This window comes from Scyliorhinus canicula, chromosome 23, assembly GCF_902713615.1.
Source record: "Scyliorhinus canicula chromosome 23, sScyCan1.1, whole genome shotgun sequence".
Classification (NCBI taxonomy): domain Eukaryota; kingdom Metazoa; phylum Chordata; class Chondrichthyes; order Carcharhiniformes; family Scyliorhinidae; genus Scyliorhinus; species Scyliorhinus canicula.
The window spans coordinates 5853593-5874887 of record NC_052168.1 but is presented as its reverse complement, the minus strand read 5'-3'; the positions used below and the strand labels follow the sequence as shown (position 1 = coordinate 5874887).

General features: G+C 43.8%; 4 protein-coding genes across 4 annotated transcripts; all 4 read right to left on the bottom strand.

Annotated features, from left to right (window-relative positions):
* Nucleotides 1–1136: 1136 nt before the first annotated feature.
* LOC119956470 (ferritin heavy chain B-like) lies at nucleotides 1137–3201 on the bottom strand. The gene is made up of 4 exons (XM_038783742.1): nucleotides 3074–3201; nucleotides 2211–2357; nucleotides 1723–1848; nucleotides 1137–1421 (listed from the first exon to the last, which is right to left on the bottom strand). The coding sequence occupies exons 1-4, from the start codon at nucleotides 3173–3175 to the stop codon at nucleotides 1266–1268; spliced, it is 531 nt and encodes a 176-aa protein (XP_038639670.1). The 5' UTR covers nucleotides 3176–3201; the 3' UTR covers nucleotides 1137–1265.
* Nucleotides 3202–5752: 2551 nt separating this feature from the next.
* LOC119956478 (ferritin heavy chain B-like) lies at nucleotides 5753–7765 on the bottom strand. Its single transcript, XM_038783751.1, has 4 exons — nucleotides 7628–7765; nucleotides 6814–6960; nucleotides 6357–6482; nucleotides 5753–6067 (listed from the first exon to the last, which is right to left on the bottom strand). The coding sequence occupies exons 1-4, from the start codon at nucleotides 7727–7729 to the stop codon at nucleotides 5912–5914; spliced, it is 531 nt and encodes a 176-aa protein (XP_038639679.1). The 5' UTR covers nucleotides 7730–7765; the 3' UTR covers nucleotides 5753–5911.
* A 2683-nt stretch (nucleotides 7766–10448) lies between these two features.
* LOC119956622 (ferritin heavy chain B-like) lies at nucleotides 10449–12229 on the bottom strand. Its single transcript, XM_038783961.1, has 4 exons — nucleotides 12128–12229; nucleotides 11303–11449; nucleotides 10839–10964; nucleotides 10449–10598 (listed from the first exon to the last, which is right to left on the bottom strand). Exons 1-4 carry the CDS (start codon nucleotides 12227–12229, stop codon nucleotides 10449–10451), a joined length of 525 nt encoding a protein of 174 aa, XP_038639889.1.
* A 2457-nt stretch (nucleotides 12230–14686) lies between these two features.
* On the bottom strand, nucleotides 14687–19747 carry LOC119956498 (ferritin heavy chain B-like). The gene is made up of 4 exons (XM_038783775.1): nucleotides 19606–19747; nucleotides 16199–16345; nucleotides 15224–15349; nucleotides 14687–14989 (listed from the first exon to the last, which is right to left on the bottom strand). The coding sequence occupies exons 1-4, from the start codon at nucleotides 19705–19707 to the stop codon at nucleotides 14834–14836; spliced, it is 531 nt and encodes a 176-aa protein (XP_038639703.1). The 5' UTR covers nucleotides 19708–19747; the 3' UTR covers nucleotides 14687–14833.
* Between the last annotated feature and the right edge of the window lie 1548 nt (nucleotides 19748–21295).

The window sequence follows — 21295 nt, the reverse complement described above, 5'->3', positions numbered from 1 at the left end:
CCTAATTATTTTTTCCAATTAAGGGGAAATTTAGCGTGGCCAATCCACCTACACTGCACAGTTTTGGGTTGTGGGGGCGAAACCACACAGACACAGGGAAAATGTGCAAACTCCACACGGACAGTGGCCCAGAGCTGGGATCGAACCTGGGACGTCAGCGCCTTGAGGCAGTTGTGCTAACCACTGTGCTGCCCTCACTGAGTGTCTTTAAGCCAGAGATAGATAGGCTCTTGATTAATAAGGGGATCAGGGGTTATGGGGATGGGAAAATATCAGCAATGATTGAATGGCGGAGCAGACTCAATGGGCCAAGTGGCCTAATTCTGCTCCTCTGTCTTATGGTCGGAGACTCTCGTTTCATTGTCTTCACTTCTCAGCGATCTAAAGCTTACCGATGAATGTAATTATAGCAACAAAGCTCAAATCATTTTCATGTTTGAACAGACTGATACACATCCCATAGGAATTGGAAAATGATTTATATTCAGTATGAATGCACAAGATAAGGGGCCCAGTCTGCATTTAATCAATTGATGCAGTAGATTGGCAACATGAAATATTTAACTTTCTTTGTATAGTTTTTAAATTGATAACATTCATTCTTTCCAAAGGAGGACATTTTTTTCCTCAATTATATAGTTTGAAAACTTTTACTCATGGATTCGGAATCGCTGTCTGGATTCCCCAAAGTTCCATCAGCACTTTCCCTCCTTCTGGAGCTAAATGTGACATTTCAGGCAGGATTGCCAATTGTAGTTTTCTTTATACCAAGAGTTCAGCAAGGTCCTAGAACCCTACCTAGGCTCACTTAGAACATACAGAATTTACAGTGTAGAAGGAGGCCAATCAGCCCATCAAGTCTACACCAGCCCCTAGCCCTTGGAAAAAACACCCCACTGAACCGTTTTGGACACCAAGGACAATTTAGCATAGCAAATCCACCTAACCTAGGTGGATTGTGGGAGGAAACTCTACACAGACAGACAATGGGAGAAGATACAAAATCCACAGTCACCCAAAGCTGTAATTGACTCCAAGTCCCTGCGAGGCAGTCATGCCAATCACTTTGTCATGGATCTTTAAATGGTGTAAAATCTGCCTTTGCAAAAATCAGTTTTGGAGTCAACAAAATTCACTACTCTGAAACATTTATTTATAGTTTGCACATTTCCACAAGGGAGCTCCGGTTCAGCAACATTACAAACTACAAACTGGCTGGTCCAGAAGGTCTCAGTGATACAAATAAGCTTCTTCCCACAGTCAGTTCAATCACTGTCCCCCAAGGTGAGCTTGTCAAACAGGTACTCTCCCGTGCCATTCTCAGGGGCTCCCAGTCTCTTCAGGTTGGTGATGTGATCTCCGAGCTTCTTGATCATCTTCACTTGTTCATCCAAGTAGTGAGTCTCCAGGAAGTCACAAAGCTGGAAAAAAAAAAAAAGAGAGAGGGGAGAATTAATTAACATCCAGCAGGAAATAAAAAAGTATTGAATGATTCCTCTTCAGGTGGATTTCAATCCCTTTGGGTCAGAGTGTAATTGACGGGAAAAAAAAAAGTTGTGTTTCTATACCAGGATGGCAACAAATGCCTTTTCTGCATTAGCAGTTCTCTTAAAATAAGCCCAATGGACACCGCAATGAAAGGGAGTTACATGTAGGGAAATGGAGGGTCAGGAGGATTCCACCATTTAATTTATTCAAAAAGTCCAAATGGAAGAAACTCACATGAGGGTCGGTGTTCCCAGAGGAGAGTTTGTGCAGATCCAGCAGACTCTGGTTCACATTCTTCTCCATCTGCAGAGCTCTCTGCATTGCCTCCAGACCATTGCTCCACTCATCCTGCTCTGGTTTCTGAAAGAGGAAAGGCAGACAGCTCATTGCCAATGGAGTCAACAAACAAATAAGGAAATGGAAGGAGAACAGAATGAAAAAGCAAGTATGACAATTATTTTTACTTAATGGAATGCATCTCGCTTCAGGACAGCATTTATGGCCATCTCCAATTGCCCACAAGGTGGTGACATGAGCCACCTTCTATAGTCCATCATGTGGAGAAAGTGCCCAGGTAAAACAGGATCATAACCACAATCTGGTACGAGGATCAAATACATCACAAGAATCTAGAATTAAACCTTGGCATTAATATCACTATCAGGTGATGGGGTGAACAACTGCAGATACCCATTAACCCGAACCTTGGCCATAACCCAAACCTTGACATCCTCCAGGATGATGCGGCCTCCACGTTTATTCTGGAATTCCATCAGTTTCTCAGCGTGTTCCCGTTCCTCATGTGACTGCTCCTTGAAGAACTCAGCAAAGTGACGCAGGGCAACATCATCCCGGTCAAAGTAAGAGAACTGTGGAGAGAAAAAAAAAAGTCAGACCTAAAATGAACACAGCCAAAGAATTAAAAGGCAGCTTCATGATAGACATGTTATTCATTCCCGACCCAGTTGTTTAAATAGTGGCAAAATGGAAGTCATGAATTAGTCTTTCTCTAATAAAATCAGAAAATCCTAGTGTTCAGCCAGAAATAAATTTTTTTGACGACATAAAATATTGAAGAACAATTAATGTTTAAGATTTCAGTACTGAAGAAAGATCAGAAAGACAATTGTGTCCCTCTTCCTCCAACATCTAAACATTAGTTAATTGAGAAAGGCATCTTTCAAATTCAGAAAATTAATTTTATGAATCATCACTTCATGTTCAATATTCAGTCCAAGAGAAGGAGCTCCACACAACAGGAAATATCCAGCCACAACCAGCCAGCCAATGTTGCACTAACTACTCGCTCAGTAACATGTAATTACATCCAATTCCAAGTTGATCAGGTTTAGGCAGCAAACTGAATCCTCAAATGGAGAGACAGGAATGCTGAAGATAGTTGTCAATTTCAACACTTCAGGAATAGGACATAGCTATGAAAGAATAGGTAACTTGCCTGTCAGGAGAGCATTCATTGCACAAAGTCTCCGTCTCATTGACCTAGGGAAACTCTCCTTCCTCAAAGTGACATAGTCTTAATCAAGAAGCAGGTTAACCAGCCACACACCCAATAAGATATACTCACCATGGAGAGGTAAACATAGGAGGAATAGAGCTCCAGGTTGATCTGCTTGTTAACAGCGTCCTCACAGTCCTTGTGGTAGTTCTGACGCACTTGAGAAGCCATCTTCACTATTACTGCTAACTAAAAAGTTCCCAACTGACCCTTCCTAACACCATTTCTTGTATTTATACAACTGGGACATCCTGCATTGAAACAGGGAATGACATCACCAATGATGATTGACAATCCCTGATAGCCAATCAGGAGTCTACATGAGTCCGGGCACCAATTAAATGAGAGGGGGCGTGGGGAGATTTGAGACCCAGAGCCAATCAGAGCTTTGGAATCCAGACCAGGTTTGGGAGATTCAGCTTAATGATGTCACTGCTTTTCTCTTCCAATGTGAAAATGTTCCATTGCTTAACAATCTCATTTGAATTCAATGACAATTTGTTCCTTTTGCTGAAATAATCTGGACAAGTTTGTTATTTGTCAGGAACGGTGAGGCTCCGTCCGTGCCTGGTGGGCACTGCAGGGGTTGGGGTGCTTTACTGACCCCTCTAATTGCTCTCATTTGCTGTTTTTAAGTTTCTGTTGATCTTTGTTACGCTCGGGCAGTGCCTCTATCAGGAGCGGCCATTTTTGTTATATCCCTAAGTTTTTTCTTATATTTGGTTGACCTAAAAAAAGAGTTGGAACAGTGAAGCTGATACAATATTCGAAGCAATCAGGTCACTTTGTGGGAATTTTCTAACCAACCACGGGATAGGGAAATGGAATTGTGGGAATGGGAGAGGGGGGAACATCACTGAATCCAATGTCACCCACGGACACGTCTCCATTTACTGTGTTTGGGGACAGGCTGGATGGAGCAGCTGGTCTTTTCCTGCCCGTCAATGTTGTATATTGGATGAGTCCTTTTATGGTCAACTTTCAATGTGACTGAAAGTTATTTGAATCTGATTGAAATGATAGTCAGATGTTCTTTAACTCAGCATAGATTCAGAAAACATAGACGGAGGCCATTCAACCACTGGGACCGGTGTCATCTCTTTCAAACAACTGACCAATTGGTCCACCTCCTAAACTTTCCCAATAACCCTGTACGTTTATTTCCTTTTCGTGTAAATATCCATTTCCTTCCTTCAAAGTTATTATTGAATCTGCTTCGACCGTCCTTTCAGACAGTGAATTCCAGATCATAACTAATCAGTGTCACAATATGATTCTCCACATTTCTCCCTCTCTGATCTCTCCCATCATGCTCCTATTTCTCAGAGTTCCTTTGTGTTCCCATCTGGTTTCTCTACAGAAGTGGGTCAATCCTGGATTGTGTGGTGGGATGTGTTTCCTTGCATTTAAACTCTGGTTTCGATGGGTCGGATGGAGGTGGCAGTGATTCACATCCAGAGTCGTCAGTCACACTGCAGTCACGAGTCTCTGGGGAGAGATGCCACTGATGGGCAAAGTTGACCCAGCTGAAGAGAAAATGTACCTGGGTATTTACACCGAGTCTGGTCAGAAATAATCCAGGATGCAGTGAATGGCCTGTCCACCCAAGGGGCTTTGTCCAAACTGATGGACATCACCTGGTCACTCAATAGCCACCCAAATGACACCAGAGATTTTGATGAAGGTGTGGTTCCCAGTTCCAAGGGAACTATTGATTGAACCTTTCTGCAGGAAATGCTTTGAATTCAGTATCACAAACTGTAGGAAGTAGGGATGATGATGGATATGAAAAGCTTATTGGGGAAGAATCATCGTTTACCATTTGTGGATTGACCTGGAAACTTAGATGCAGAGATATTGATAGGACTGTGTTTCTAATAATTGGAGCCTCTAGTTTCATTGTCTTCACTGCAGTTCCCAACTAAGATCCCAAAGTTTTACTACTGACCAGTGTTGTAGCAAAGCTTTAATTTTCCAAGTTTGAAGCATAATTGAGATCCCATAAGGATGATTTATATTTGGTATGAATGTGCCAAGATTAAATATATTTACCTGTATCAATTGATGCTGCAGTGTTACATGCGAAATATTTATAAATGGACAACTTGCAAAGTAAGGCATTTTGCTCAATTACTGTTTAAAAGGAGTCTAGAGCTAGATTTCCAGAATTAAAATTCAATCTTCTCCCAGCAGTGAATCAACACTTTCCCTCCTTCACGAGGCTGATGGCAAGTGTGACATTCCAGGCAGTATTCCCAACTACCCAGTTGTAATTCCCTTTTTACCCAGAGGTCAGTTCCAACTTGGTTCTCTGCTCAAGAAGCAGATCCAGAAAAGGTGCAGCTCCAGGACAGGGGGTACAACCAGTGATCCCTCCCAGTCTCCCTTGGACTGAAATGCTGGAACACCTACACACAGGAAAGTATTCATGCATTTCAGCAGCTAATGGCTGGAAAGATGGAGCCACCATTGGTGCAACACTCGGAATAAGCATCACCCACAGTTCCCCCATTTGGACAGCTCGGCTCAGCTCTGACCGGCTCAGCTCTCACCGTGCTCACATTCTCTCTACCCGCCCCCTCCCAAAAAACAAAAAAAGTATTCGACAGTGAGTGCAGCAGGAGGCGATGAAGAATGTGCAAGCTGCACACAGACAGTGTCCCCAAGGCCATAATTGAACCAGGTCCCCCAGACAGCAGTGCTAACCACTGTGCTCACACAATCAATGCACAATGTTAAAAGGAGGTATTGAGTCAGCAAAATTCACTCCATTATGAAGCATTTATTTATAGTTTGTACATTTACACAGTGGAACCCTGCTTCAACATCACAAACTGGCAGGTCCAAAGGTCTCAGTTCTACAAATGTGGAGGACACAATAAGCTTCTCTCCCCCCCCACAGTCAGTTCAGTCACTCTCCCCCAGGGTGAGCTTGTCAAACAGGTACTCTCCCGTGCCATTCTCCGGGGCTCCCAGTCTCTTCAGGTTGGTGATGTGATCTCCGAGCTTCTTGATCATCTTCACTTGTTCATCCAAGTAGTGAGTCTCCAGGAAGTCACAAAGCTGAAAAAAAAAGAGGGCGAATTAATTAACATCCAGCAGGAAATAGAAGTATTGAATGATTTCCTCTTCAGGTCGATTTCAATCCTTTTGGGCCAGAGTGTAATTGAAGGAAAAAAAAAAAAGTTGTTTCTATCCCAGGATGGCAACAAATGCCCTTTCTCCATCAGTCCTCTTTAAAAAATGCCCAATAGACACCACAATGAAAAGGGAGTTACATGATTGGAGATTGAGACACAGGAGGATTCCACCATTTTAATTTATCCAAAAAGTCCAAATGGAAACAACTCACATGAGGGTCGGTGTTCCCAGAGGAGAGTTTGTGCAGATCCAGCAGACTCTGGTTCACATTCTTCTCCATCTGCAGAGCTCTCTGCATTGCCTCCAGACTATTGCTCCACTCATCCTGCTCTGGTTTCTGAAAGGGAAAAGGCAGACAGCTCATTTCATATGGATTCAACAAAATGGAAGGAGAACAGAATGAAAAAGTATGTTAAGAGAACACAATTATTTTCACTTAATGGAATGCATCTCCACTTAGGACAGCATTTATGGCCTTCCTTAATTGCCCCTAGGGTGGTAACACAAGTCACTTCTATAGTCCACCATGTGGAGAAAGTGCCCAGGTAAAACAGGATCATAACCACAATCTGTTACGAGGATCAAATGGATCACAAGAATTAAACCTTGGCATTAATATCACCATCAGGTGATGGGGTAAACAATTGCAGATACCCATTAACCCAAACCTTGATATCTCCCAGGATGATGCGGCCTCCACGTTTATTCTGGAATTCCATCAGTTTCTCAGCGTGTTCCCATTCCTCATGCGACTGCTCCTTGAAGAACTCAGCAAAGTGACGCAGGGCAACATCATCCCGGTCAAAGTAAGAGGACTGTGAAGAGAGAGAAAAATAGTGTAATGTCAGACCTAAATGAACACAGCCAAAGAATTAAAAGGCAGCTTCATGGTAGACTGGTTATTCATTCCAGACCTAGTTGCTTAAGTGTTTCATTAATTAGTCTCAAATTAGATCAGAAATCATGGTGTGCAGCTGAAAATAAATTTGTGACCATATAAAATATTGAAGGAACAATTAATGTTTAAGATTTCAGTACTCAGAAAGACAATTATGTCCCTCTTCCATGTAGTAAGTGAGAAAAGCATCTTCTCAAATTCAGAAGATCAATTTTATAAATCATCACTTCATGTTCAATATTCAGTCCAAGAGAAGGAGTTCCACACAACAGGAAATATCCAGCCAAGCAATGTTGCACTAACTACTCACTCAGTAACATGTAATTACATCCAATTCAAAGTTGATCAGGTTTAGGCATCAAACTGAATCCACAATGGGAGAGACGGGAATGCTGAAGATAGTTGTCAATTTCAACACTTCAGGAATACGACACAGCTATGAAGTAGGTAACTTGCCTTTCAGGAGAGCATTCATTGCACAAAGTCTCGAGTGCCAACATTGACCTAAGGAAACTCTCCTTCCTCAAAGTGTCACAGTCTTATCAATAGGCAGGATAACCACCCACCCCAAAAAATATACTTACCATGGAGAGGTAAACATAGGAGGAATAGAGCTCCAGGTTGATCTGCTTGTTAACAGCATCCTCACAGTCCTTGTGGTAGTTCTGACGCACTTGGGAGGCCATCTTCACTGCTACTATCACCTAGAAAGTTTTAGAACTGACCCTGCCCAACACAAGCTCTTGTATTTATACAACTGGGACATCCTGCATTCAAACAGGGAATGACATCACCAATGATGATTGACAATCCCTGATAGCCAATCAGGAGTCTACATGAGTCCGGGCACCAATTAAATGAGAGGGGGCGTGGGGAGGATTGAGACCCAGAGCCAATCAGAGCTTTGGAATCCAGACCAGGTTTGGGAGATTCAGCTTAATGATGTCACTGCTTTTCTCTTCCAATGTGAAAATGTTCCATTGCTTAACAATCTCATTTGAATTCAATGACAATTTGTTCCTTTTGCTGAAATAATCTGGACAAGTTTGTTATTTGTCAGGAATGGTGAGGCTCCGTCCGTGCCTGGTGGGCACTGCAGGGGTTGGGGTGCTTTACTGACCCCTCTAATTGCTCTCATTTGCTGTTTTTAAGTTTCTGTTGATCTTTGTTACGCTCGGGCAGTGCCTCTGTCAGGAGCGGCCATTTTTGTTATATCCCTAAGTTTTTTCTTATATTTGGTTGACCTAAAAAAGAGTTGGAACAGTGAAGCTGATCCAATATTCGAAGCAATCCGGTCACTTTGCGGGAATTTTCTAACCAACCACGGGATAGGGAAATGGAATTGTGGGAATGGGAGGGGGGGGGGGGAACATCACTGAATCCAATGTCACCCACGGACACGTCTCCATTTACTGTGTTTGGGGACAGGCTGGATGGAGAAGCTGGTCTTTTCCGACTTGTCAATATTGTATATTGGATGAGTCCTTTTATGGTCAACTTTCAATGTGGCTGAAGGTTATTTGAATCTGATTGAAATGATAGTCAGATGTTCTTTAACTCAGCATAGATTCAGAAAACATAGACGGAGGCCATTCAACCACTGGGACCGGTGTCATCTCTTTCAAACAACTGACCAATTGGTCCACCTCCTAAACGTTCCCGATAACCCTGTAAATTTATTTCCTTTTCATGTAAATATCCATTTCCTTCCTCAAAGTTATTATTGAATCTGCTTCCTCCGTCCTTTCAGACAGTGAATTCCAGATCATAACTAATCAGTGTCACAATATGATTCTCCACATTTCTCCCTCTCTGATCTCTCCCATCATGCTCCTATTTCTCCAAGTTCCTTTGTGTTCCCAATTGGTTTCTCTACAGAAGTGGGTCAATCCTGGATTGTGTGGTGGGATGTGTTTCCTTGCATTAAAACTCTGGTTTCGATGGGTCGGTTTGAGGTGGCAGTGATTCACATCCAGAGTAGTCAGTCAGTCACACTGCAGTCACGAGTCTCTGGGGAGAGATGCCATTGATGGGCAATGTTGACCCAGCTGAAGAGAAAATGTACCTGGGTATTAACCGAGTCTGGTCAGAAATAATCCAGGATGCAGTGAATGGCCTGTCCACCCAAGGGGCTTTGTCCAAACTGATGGACATCACCTGGTCACTCAATAGCCACCCAAATGACACCAGAGATTTTGGTGAAGGTCTGTGGTTCCCAGTTCCAAGGGAACTATTGATTGAACCTTTCTGCAGGAAATGCTTTGAATTCAGTATCACAACCTGTAGGAAGTAGGGATGATGATGGATGTGAAAAGCTTAGTGGGGAAGAATCATCGTTTACCATTTGTGGATTGACCTGGAAACTTAGATGCAGAGATATTGATAGGACTGTGTTTCTAATAATTGGAGCCTCTAGTTTCATTGTCTTCACTGCAGTTCCCAACTAAGATCCCAAAGTTTTACTACTGACCAGTGTTGTAGCAAAGCTTTAATTTTCCAAGTTTGAAGCATAATTGAGATCCCAAAAGGATGATTTATATTTGGTATGAATGTGCCAAGATTAAATATATTTACCTGTATCAATTGATGCTGCAGTGTTACATGTGAAATATTTATAAATGGACAACTTGCAAAGTAAGGCATTTTGCTCAATTACTGTTTAAAAGGAGTCTAGAGCTAGATTTCCAGAATTAAAATTCAATCTTCTCCCAGCAGTGAATCAACACTTTCCCTCCTTCACGAGGCTGATGGCAAGTGTGACATTCCAGGCAGTATTCCCAACTACCCAGTTGTAATTCCCTTTTTACCCAGAGGTCAGTTCCAACTTGATTCTCTGGTCAATAAGCAGATCCAGAAAAGTTGCAGCTCCAGGACAGGGGGTACAACCAGTGATCCCTCCCAGTCTCAGTCTTCCTTGGACTGAAATGCTGGAACACCTACACACAGGAAAGTATTCATGCATTTCAGCAGCTAATGGCTGGAAAGATGGAGCCACCATTGGTGCAACACTCGGAATAAGCATCACCCACAGTTCCCCCATTTGGGCAGCTCTGACCGTGCTCACATTCTCTCTACCCTCCCAAAAAACAAAAAAAGTATTCGACAGTGAGTGCAGCAGGAGGCAATGAAGAATGTGCAAGCTGCGCACAGACAGTGTCCCCAAGGCCATAATTGAACCAGGTCCCCCAGACAGCAGTTCTAACCACTGTGCTCACACAATCAATGCACAATGTTAAAAGGAGGTATTGAGTCAGCAAAATTCACTCCATTATGAAGCATTTATTTATAGTTTGTACATTTACACAGTGGAACCCTGCTTCAACATCACAAACTGGCAGGTCCAAAGGTCTCAGTTCTACAAATGTGGAGGACACAATAAGCTTCTCCCCCCCACAGTCAGTTCAGTCACTCCCCCAGGGTGAGCTTGGCAAACAGGTACTCTCCCACGCCATTCTCAGGGGCTCCCAGTCTCTTCAGGTTGGTGATGTGATCTCCGAGCTTCTTGATCATCTTCACTTGTTCATCCAAGTAGTGAGTCTCCAGGAAGTCACAAAGCTGAAAAAAAAGAGGGAGAATTAATTAACATCCAGCAGGAAATAGAGTAATTGAAGGAAAAAAAAAAAAAGTTGTTTCCATACCAGGATGGCAACAAAGGCCCTTTCTCTGTCAGTCCTCTTTTTAAAAAAAAGCCCAATAGACACCACAATGAAAAGGGAGTTACATGTATGGAGATTGAGACACAGGAGGATTCCACCATTTTAATTTATCCAAAAAGTCCAAATGGAAGCAACTCACATGAGGGTCGGTGTTCCCAGAGGAGAGTTTGTGCAGATCCAGCAGACTCTGGTTCACATTCTTCTCCATCTGCAGAGCTCTCTGCATTGCCTCCAGACCATTGCTCCACTCATCCTGCTCTGGTTTCTGAAAGGGGAAAGGCAGACAGCTCATTTCTAATGGATTCAACAAAATGGAAGGAGAACAGAATGAAAAAGTATGTTAAGAGAACACAATTATTTTCACTTAATGGAATGCATCTCCACTTAGGACAGAATTTATGGCCATCCCCAATTGCCCCCAGGGTGGTGACACAAGTCACTTCTATAGTCCACCATGTGGAGAAAGTGCCAAGGTAAAACAGGATCACAACCACAATCTGTTACGAGGATCAAATGGATCACAAGAATCTAGAATTAAACCTTGGCATTAATATCACCATCAGGTGGTGGGGTAAACAATTGCAGATACCCATTAACCCAAACCTTGATATCTCCCAGGATGATGCGGCCGCCACGTTTATTCTGGAATTCCATCAGTTTCTCAGCATGTTCCCATTCCTCATGTGACTGCTCCTTGAAGAACTCAGCAAAGTGACGCAGGGCAACATCATCCTGGTCAAAGTAAGAGAACTGTGAAGAGAGAGAGAAAAAAAAAAGTGTAATGTCAGACCTAAATGAACACAGCCAAAGAATTAAAAGGCAGCTTCATGATAGACATGTTGTTATTCATTCCAGACCTAGTTGCTAAGTGTGTCATTAATTAGTCTCAAATTAGATCATAAATCATGGTGCGCAGCTGAAAATAAATTTGTGACCATATAAAATATTGAAGGAACAATTAATGTTTAAGATTTCAGTACTGAAGATCAGAAAGACAAGTGTCCCTCTTCCATGTAGTAAGTGAGAAAAGCATCTTCTCAAATTCAGAAGATCTATTTTATGAATCATCACTTCATGTTCAATATTCAGTCCAAGAGAAGGAGTTCCACACAACAGGAAATATCCAGCCAAGCAATGTGGCACTAACTACTCACTCAGTAACATGTAATTACATCCAATTCCAAGTTGATCAGGTTTAGGCATCAAACTGAATCCACAATGGGAGAGACAGGAATGCTGAAGATAGTTGTCAATTTCAACACTTCAGGAATACGATACAGCTATGAAGTAGGTAACTTGCCTTTCAGGAGAGCATTCATTGCACAAAGTCTCAAGTGCCAACATTGACCTAAGGAAACTCTCCTTCCTCAAAGTGTCACAGTCTTATCAATAGGCAGGATAACCACCCACCCCAAAAAATATACTTACCATGGAGAGGTAAACATAGGAGGAATAGAGCTCCAGGTTGATCTGCTTGTTAACAGCATCCTCACAGTCCTTGTGGTAGTTCTGACGCACTTGGGAGGCCATCTTCACTGCTACTATCACCTAGAAAGTTTTAGAACTGACCCTGCCCAACACAAGCTCTTGTATTTATACAACTGGGACATCCTGCATTCAAACAGGGAATGTCATCACCAATGATGATTGACAATTCCTGATGGCCAATCAGGAATCGGCCATTAGTCCGGGCACCAATTAAATGAGAGGGGGCGTGGGGAGGATTGAGACCCAGAGCCAATCAGAGCTTTGGAATCCAGACCAGGTTTGGGAGATTCAGCTTAATGATGTCACTGCTTTTCTCTTCCAATGTGAAAATGTTCCATTGCTTAACAATCTCATTTGAATTAAATGACAATTTGTTCCTTTTGCTGAAATAATCTGGACAAGTTTGTTATTTGTCAGGAACGGTGAGGCTCCGTCCGTGCCTGGTGGGCACCGCAGGGGTTGGGGTGCTTTACTGACCCCTCTAATTGCTCTCATTTGCTGTTTTTAAGTTTCTGTTGATCTTTGTTACGCTCGGGCAGTGCCTCTATCAGGAGCGGCCATTTTTGTTATATCTCTAAGTTTTTTCTTATATTTGGTTGACCTAAAAAAGAGTTGGAACAGTGAAGCTGATACAATATTCGAAGCAATCCGGTCACTTTGCGGGAATTTTCTAACCAACCACGGGATAGGGAAATGGAATTGTGGGAATGGGAGGGGGGGGAACATCACTGAATCCAATGTCACCCATGGACACGTCTCCATTTACTGTGTTTGGGGACAGGCTGGATGGAGCAGCTGGTCTTTTCCTGCCCGTCAATGTTGTATATTGGATGAGTCCTTTTATGGTCAACTTTCAATGTGGCTGAAGCCTCTCGGGAGAGATGTCACCGATGGGCACAGTTGACCCACCCGAAGAGAAAGTGTATCCGGGCATTTACACCGATTCTGGTGAAAAAGGATCCGAGATGCAGCGACTGTCCTGTGGTCACAAAGAGCTTTGTCCAAACTGAGGGACATCACATGGTCACTCAAATGGCCATCCAAGTGGACACGAGACTTTGCTGAAGGTCTGGGTTACTGATGCTGAGGGAACTATTGATTGATCCTTTCCACAGGAAACTATTTATTCAATATCACATCCTGTAGGGAGTGTGAATGGTGATGGGGATGAGAAGCTCAGAGTGGTGCAGAGAATAACAAACACTGACAGTGACCAGAAATTGAGAGTGATGCTGAGACAGGAACATGGAATGACTGAAATACCAGGGCCCCCCTTTATTATTGTGTTGTGGCTTCACACATCCTCAACTTTAAGAAGCCCTTCTGGTGTGTGGCATATTCAGCCCCTCCACTGCCCATTCCGTTGCTGCATTCTCACACCGCTTACTGGTAGTTGACTGAAAAATCATTATAGTCAGTGCAGATCTCAACAATGTTCCTGAAACTAATTTATAAACATGGACAATTGCAGGAGTAGCATCAACATGGAAAGAGCACTGAGTCGATTCAAAGGACTGGTGGAGACTTGATGGGCCGAATGGCCCCCTTCTATGCTGCAGGGATTCTATGATTCCATTAGGATGAACGTTATCGGTTATGAAATGCTCGATGCCCAAACCTAAAAAAATACCCATTTTGCAGATGGATTAGGGAACATTGATGGAAGAAAGTGTTTGTTAAGTCACATTTATAGGATGAGAGTGGCTTTTGGGCTGGGTCACTCAAGGAGAATTCAGAGGGTCACTGAACAAGCACATCTTTTGGGACTGGTGGGTGAAAATCCACACAGGCACTGGGAAATCGTGCAGACTCAGACAGACTTACGCCAGGAATCAAACCAGGGTCCCTGGTACTGTGAAGTAACAATGTGAACCACTTTGCTGACATGTCACCCTTTGAAACGGTAGTGGTCAGGGATTTGGAAAGCATTGTCTAAGCAATCTTGGTGCGTTACTGCAGTGCATCTGCAACAGTAACGGTTGTTACTATTCATCAGTGGAGGAGTGTTGGAATGTTTGTGGAAGGAGGAGCAATCAAATGGGCTGTTTTGTCCTGGATGGTGTTGAGCTTCAGAGTGTTGTTGGAGCTGCACTCACCCAGGCAAGTGGAGAGTATTCCATCACACTCCTGATTGGAGGTGGTGAAGCAGCTTTGGGAGGGGGTGAGGAGGTGGAATTCCTCACCATACGATTCGGAGCCTTTGAGCTACCCTGGTAGCCACAGTATTAATATGGCCAGTCCAGTTTCTCATCAATGGTGACCCCCAGGATATTGATTGATTCGTAATCACACCCTGCTCAGTGCCAAATCATTCAGAACATCAAGAGTATTGTGAAATATTAAAAAACAGTGTTATGTGAACCCAATCATGCTTCTGGCTGAGATGTAGACATGGAAATGAGACCTTCCATGATCATGAAGAATGATGCTCAGACATTACATAGCTGTCTGTAACTAGGTGCAATATGAACTATATCAGGAAATAAAGGAGAGTTCAAATTTACAAGGAGGCAAAATAGTCATTTATTTACAATTATAATGATGCTACAAGACCAGGTCACAATTGTCAGAAGTCAGTGAATTTGGTTTTTTGCCTTCAATAATCTGGTTCCACCAAACAGAACAAGATTGTTCCCAGCAGTCAGTTCAGTCACTGTCCCCCAGGGTGAGCTTGTCAAACAGGTACTCTCCCGTGCCATTCTCAGGGGCTCCCAGTCTCTTCAGGTTGGTGATGTGATCTCCGAGCTTCTTGATCATCTTCACTTGTTCATCCAAGTAGTGAGACTCCAGGAAGTCACAAAGCTGTAAGAAACAAAACATTTCATGTCCAGCAGCAGGCAGAGGATTGTGGGAGCTTCCCTCCAGACAGGTGGTTAGACGTCAATGTCATTCCACCCCTGGAAACTAGGGCAAGACCCATCTCACCCAGCCCTTCCCATCAGCAGAAGCAAAACCATTAGGTTTGGAGATCCTCAAAATAGTTTCAAGACCTACAAGGTTATGAACTCCAATGTACCCCAAAAAGAAAGAACTCACATGAGGGTCAGTGTTCCCAGAGGAGAGTTTGTGCAGATCCAGCAGACTCTGGTTCACATTCTTCTCCATCTGCAGAGCTCTCTGCATTGCCTCCAGACCATTGCTCCACTCATCCTGTTCTGGTTTCTGAAAGGGAAAAGGCAAACAGCTCATTTCCAATGGATTCAAACACACGGGGAAGAACAACCAGAAATTCATGTTCCCAGGAACCAATGCATCAAAGGATATAGGGTGCGCTTGTCCAGAAAGTCAAGTATCCCAACGTGAACATTTAGCCGACAAATAAATGACTATTCAACGTGCCGTGCGTTGAACAAAAGGCTCGAATGGGGAATGCATGGCCGAAGCCACACAGCCTGTTCTGTACAGTGGGGAGCACTAATTGCCACAACCCCCATTATGGTGAAACATCTGGAGACCAGTTTCAAATGGCTTCCTGAAACATTCCTTTCCCCATGCCAAGCATCCTCAGCCCAATCACATGTGGAAAAATGCCAGCCTGGCATCCAGGTGGTGCCCATGCTGATACACGGGTGGCACTGCTCTGTGCAAAGTTGACGCCACCCTGCCCAAGGGTATGCAGTTGAGCCTCCAAATCCCTAGGAGATCCCCCCCCCCCCATAAATGCTGTTCCTTCTCTGTTATGGGGCTCAAATGCTGAATGGCTCACCCAACATCTGAGGCGAAGGGGATGAATCCCAAAGCCTCAGGAATAACATTACAGCGAGACTTATTATCATGCTCTAATATGCTGATTTGCTAAAAGGCAATTCCTCATTATGGGCAGGATTCACATCACAAATCTCTAGGCATTACAAGCTGGAGGATCCCAGGAGTGGGATCTCCCAGCTTTCAAAGGAAACTCTGCAGCGAGCTGCTTTACCAACTCATCGTGGCCATTGGATTGCACTGACAGAATTACTGCATTAAACCATGGCATTGTCAAAGGGGATGCAGAGATCTATCAAGTCCAACCTTAACATCCTCCAGGATGATGCGGCCTCCACGTTTATTCTGGAATTCCATCAGTTTCTCAGCGTGTTCCCGTTCCTCATGTGACTGCTCCTTGAAGAACTCAGCAAAGTGACGCAGGGCAACATCATCCCGGTCAAAGTAAGAGGACTGAAGAGAGAGAATTTTACAAATCACAACTGTTTCCCACCTTGAAGTCTCAATTTGTCAGCTAATTAGTTAGTTTTAAATGTATTTAAATCAGCTCACAAGCCATATCTACAACCAAAAGATCAGAATTATGGTTCATATCCAGCATTAGAGAGTTTGATGTCTAGTATTCTCCCACCATCCTGAGGAGATGGGGAACCAAGACTCCATCTGTGGACAGGCAGATGTAATATTTCTCAGCGCTGCGTCTAAAGGAGATCCCCTGATCCTGGAAATGTTTATCCCTGAATAAATACACCGTGACCATCCCATACAAGAGCTGGTGTTGGTGGAACCTTGAATTGTTGAACTACAGAAACCCTGCACTCTGCAAAAGATGCCATTCAGCCCATCAAGCCAACACCAACCCTCTGAATAGGCACCGACACATGGGCCAACAGCCCCCCACCCCCTCCCCTGTCCCCATGACTCCAACGAACTGGCACACTTTCAGGCACTGAGCAGTAATTCAGCATGGCCAATTGACCTAAAACTCACATCATTCAAGTGTGGAAGGAAACCAGAGCACCCAGGAGGAACCCACACAGACACAGAAGAATGACTGAGTGTTTACAGTCACCCAAGGCCAGAATTGAACCCAGGTCCCTGGCACAGAGAGCAGCATGAAACTTTATGGTCAAACAGTTGAAGAACAGTGGAGAACCTGCCAAGCGATTTTTCAGTGCTCATCAAAGGTATATACCAACAAAAAGGAAGGATGGTAGAAAGAGGGCAAATCAACTGTGGATAGAGTATCACATTGAAGGAAAAAGCATACAAAGTGGCAAAGGTTAGTGGGAGACTAGAGGACTGGGAAATCATTAGGGGGCAATAGAAAGCTACTAAAAAAAAAAAAAAAAAAAAAAAGGTATAAAGGAGAGTAATAAACTTGCTCACAATATGAAAACAGATAGTAAAAGTTTCTACAAATATATAAAACAAAAAAGACTGGCCAAGGTAAATATTGGTCCTTTAGAGGATGAGAAGGGAGATTTAATAATGGGAGATGAGGAAATGGCTGAGGAACGGAACAGGTTTTTTGGGTTGGTCTTCACAGTGGAAGACACAAATAACATGCCAGTGACTGATAGAAATGACAGGTGAGGACCTCGAGATGATTGTTATCACCAAGGAGGTAGTGATGGGCAAGCTAATGGGGCTAAAGGTAGACAAGTCTCCTGGCCCTGATGGAATGCAACCCAGAGTGCTAAAAGAGATGGCGATAATTTACCAAAATTCACTAGACTCTGGGGTGGTCCCGGTGGATTAGAAATGAGCAAACTTGACGTCACTGTTTAAAAAAGGAGGTAGGCAGAAAGCAGGTGATTATAGGCCAGTGAGCTTAACTTCAGTCGTAGGGAAGATGCTGGAATCTATCAAAGAAATAGAGAGGCATCTGGTTGGAAATTGTCCCATTGGGCAGACACAGCATGGGTTCATGAAGGGCAGGTCATGCCTAACTAATTTAGTGGAATTTTTTGAGGACATTACCAGTGCGGTAGATAATGGGTAGCCAATGGATGTGGTATATCTGGATTTCCAGAAAGCCTTTGACAAGGTGCCACACAAAAGGGTTGCTGCACAAGATAAAGATGCATGGCATTAAGGATAAAGTAGTAGCATGGATAGAGAATTGGTTAATTAATAGAAAGCAAAGAGTGGGCATTAATGGGCATTTCTCTGGTTGGCAATCAGTAGCTAGTGGTATCCCTCAGGGATCAGTGTTGGGCCCACAATTTACATCATTTGGAGTTGGGGGAACCAAGGGCAATGTGTCCAAGTTAGCAGACGACACTATGATGAGTGGTCAAGCAAAAAAAAAAAGTGCAGAGGATACAGAAAGTCTGCAGAGGGATTTGGATAGATTAAGTGAATGGGCTACAGTCTGGCAGATGGAATACAATGTTGACAAATGAGGAGTTATCCATTTTTGTAGGAATAACAGCAAAAGGGATTTTTTAAATGATAAATTATTAAAACATGCTGCTGCGCAGAGAGACCTGGGTGTGCTAGTGCACAAGTCGCAAAAAGTTGGTTTACAGGTGATTAAGGCAGCAAATGGAATTTTGTCCTTCATTGCGAGGGGGGTGGAGTTTAAGACTAGGGAGGTTATGCTGCAATTGTATAAGGTGTTAGCGAGGCCACACTGGAGTATTGTTCAGTTTTGGTCTCTTTACCCAAGAAAAGACGTATTGGCACTGGAGGGTGTGCAGAGATTCACTAGGTTAATCCCAGAGCTGAAGGGGTTGGATTACAAGGAGAGGGGTTGAGTAGACTGGGACTGTACTCATTGGAATTTAGAAAGATGAGGGGGGAATCTTATAGAAACATTTAAAATTATGAAGGGAATAGATACAGGCAGATGAAAGCAGAACTAGGGGGCATAGCCTCAAAATGAGGGAAAGTAGATTTAGGAGGAACTTCTTCACTCAAAGGGTTGTGAATCTATGGAATTCCCTGCCCAGTGAAGCAGTTAAAGTTCCTTCATTAAATATTTTCAAGATAAAGATAAAATAGTTTTTTGAAGAATAAAGGGATTAAGGGTTACAGTGTGGCAGAGTAGGCCCAAGGGGGGGGGCTACTCCTAGTTCTTATACACCATCATGGTTACTACATTTCAAAATGGACAAAATCATTGACCATACAATAGCCTGGGCAATCAGAACAGAAACATTCCATTTAAAACACTTTTTCTTTTATAATAGTACAAACAGGACATGGGCTTCACTGGCTAGGTTAACATTTGCTGCCCATCCTCAATTGCCCCAAGATGGTAGTGAGCTGCCTTCTTGAACTGTTGCAGTCCATCAGGTGTTGGTATTCCCAATGTGCATAACCCACCTAATGGAACAAGGAATATCCTTCAAACTAGTTTTACACCAAGTGTTCAGAGTGCACTGAACAACACCAGGTATGTGTTTCACTGCCAACTGGAAATGTCAATAACAGGCAGGGTCCCCAACTACAGTCACCCAACCCCATTGAAACTGGAGCTGGTCTAATGCTAACAACCACTTCCCAGGTTTCTGCTCCAAATTCAGGCAGCAGCCAGTTTCAGCCATTAAACCTCCCAATGGAGAGCAGCTGCTACAAGGAGCAGTCCATTCACTCAACACCACCCAGTATGACACTGAAAACATGTACTGCTCAAAAAGAGAAATATAGTTTATAAAGTCACTTCATTCAAGTGGAGAAACAAGGCCTCAGAACTCAAGACTCACCATGGAGAGGTAAACATAGGAGGAATAGAGCTCCAGGTTGATCTGCTTGTTAACAGCATCCTCACAGTCCTTGTGGTAGTTCTGACGCACTTGGGAGGCCATCCTCACTTTTCTTGTTCTCTATCACCTAGACTGTTTTAGAACTGACCCTTCCTAACACAAGCCTTTGTATTTATACAACTGGGACATCCTGCATTCAAACAGGGGATGACATCACCAATGGTGATTGACAATCCCTGATAGCCAATCAGGAATCTGCCATGAACCAACATCAATTAACAAAGCACAGGGTGTGTGGGGGAGGTTTTAAACCCCAGAGCCAATCAGAGTTTTGGAATCCAGACCTGGTCGATGATGTCACTGCTTTTGCTTTCCTTGACCTTCTTCAGATGTGAAAATGTCTCGTTGTTGAACTCTCCCATTGTAACTCAATGATAATTGGTTCCTTTTGCTGAAGTGGGTTTTCATAACCTGGACAAGTTTGTTACTGGCCAGGAGCAGTGAAGCTGATACAATATTCAAACAATCAGGTCATCGTGAGGGAATTTCCTAACCAACCACTGGACAGGGAAATGGAATTGTGGGAATGGGAGGGGGGAACATCACTGAATCCAACGTCACCCATGGACACGTCTCCATTTACTGTGTTTGGGGACAGGCTGGATGGAGCAGCTGGTCTTTTCCTGCCCGTCAATGTTGTGTGTTAGATGAGTCCTTTTATGGTCAACTTTCAATGTGGCTGAAGCCTCTCGGGAGAGATGTCACCGATGGGCACAGTTAACCCACCTGAAGAGAAAGTGTATCCGGGTATTTACACCGATTCTGGTGAAAAAGGATCCGAGATGCAGCGACTGTCCTGTGGTCACAAAGAGCTTTGTCCAAACTGAGGGACATCACATGGTCACTGAAATGGCCATCCAAGTGGGCACGAGAGACTTTGCTGAACCCCAAAGGTTGTGATATTGAATTTAAAGAGTTTCCTGTGGAAAACATAAATCACTAGCTTTCGGAGCACAGCTCCTTCCTCAGGTGAATGAAGAAGTGGGTTCCAGAACATAGATATAGACAAAGTCAAAGATGCAAGACGATCCTTTGAATGCGAGTCTTTGCACGAAATTAAGTCTTTCCAGGTAAGTCTTTACAGGTCTAGATGGAGCAAATGTAGAGAGGGATGGTCACTGGTTAAAGAGATGTGAATTGTCTCTTGCCAGGACAGTTAATAGGATTTTGCAAGCCCAGGCCAGATTGGGGGGGGGGGGGGGGGGGGGGGGGGGGGGTGGCGGGGGAGGGGGGGGGGGTGGCGGGGCGGTGGCGGTGGCGGTGGCGAAGAAGAATGTAACGCGACATGAATTCAAGGTCCCGGTAAGCATTTGTCAAGGCGGCCTTCAGGACATGCGACAACGCAGAATCGCCGAGCTGAAACTTAGAGCCAAGTTCCACACACGAGTATGGCCTCAACCAGGACCTTGGCTACATTCACCCCCCATCATCTGGCCTGGGTTTGCAAAATCCTTCCAACTGTCCTGGCTTGAGACAATTCGCGCCTCTTTAACCTGGAGTTACCCCTCTCTCCAGTTGCTCCGAAAGCTAGTGATTCGAAACGAACCTGTTGGACTTTAACCTGGTTGCTGTAAGACCTCCTACTGCACACACGGGGTGGGAGAGGTTTCTCGCCCACAAACAGCAGTTG

Bases quoted from the DNA above. Each gene is read 5' to 3' on its own strand.
- LOC119956470 (XM_038783742.1), bottom strand. From the start codon at position 3,175: ATGGCTTCTCAAGTGCGTCAGAACTACCACAAGGACTGTGAGGACGCT. The intron at 2,358-3,073 runs GTGAGTATATCT...TTCTCTCCACAG, and splicing joins CCTATGTTTACCTCTCCATG to TTCTCTTACTTTGACCGGGA. The intron at 1,422-1,722 runs GTGAGTTTCTTC...TTTTTTTTCCAG, and splicing joins CTGGGAACACCGACCCTCAT to CTTTGTGACTTCCTGGAGAC.
- LOC119956478 (XM_038783751.1), bottom strand. From the start codon at position 7,729: ATGGCCTCCCAAGTGCGTCAGAACTACCACAAGGACTGTGAGGATGCT. The intron at 6,483-6,813 runs GTTTGGGTTAAT...TTTCCCTTTCAG, and splicing joins TCATCCTGGGAGATATCAAG to AAACCAGAGCAGGATGAGTG. The intron at 6,068-6,356 runs GTGAGTTGTTTC...TTTTTTTTTCAG, and splicing joins CTGGGAACACCGACCCTCAT to CTTTGTGACTTCCTGGAGAC.
- LOC119956622 (XM_038783961.1), bottom strand. From the start codon at position 12,229: ATGGCCTCCCAAGTGCGTCAGAACTACCACAAGGACTGTGAGGATGCT. The intron at 11,450-12,127 runs GTAAGTATATTT...CTCTCTTCACAG, and splicing joins CCTATGTTTACCTCTCCATG to TTCTCTTACTTTGACCAGGA. The intron at 10,599-10,838 runs GTGAGTTGCTTC...CTTTTTTTTCAG, and splicing joins CTGGGAACACCGACCCTCAT to CTTTGTGACTTCCTGGAGAC.
- LOC119956498 (XM_038783775.1), bottom strand. From the start codon at position 19,707: ATGGCCTCCCAAGTGCGTCAGAACTACCACAAGGACTGTGAGGATGCT. The intron at 16,346-19,605 runs GTGAGTCTTGAG...CTCTCTCTTCAG, and splicing joins CCTATGTTTACCTCTCCATG to TCCTCTTACTTTGACCGGGA. The intron at 14,990-15,223 runs GTGAGTTCTTTC...TGTTTCTTACAG, and splicing joins CTGGGAACACTGACCCTCAT to CTTTGTGACTTCCTGGAGTC.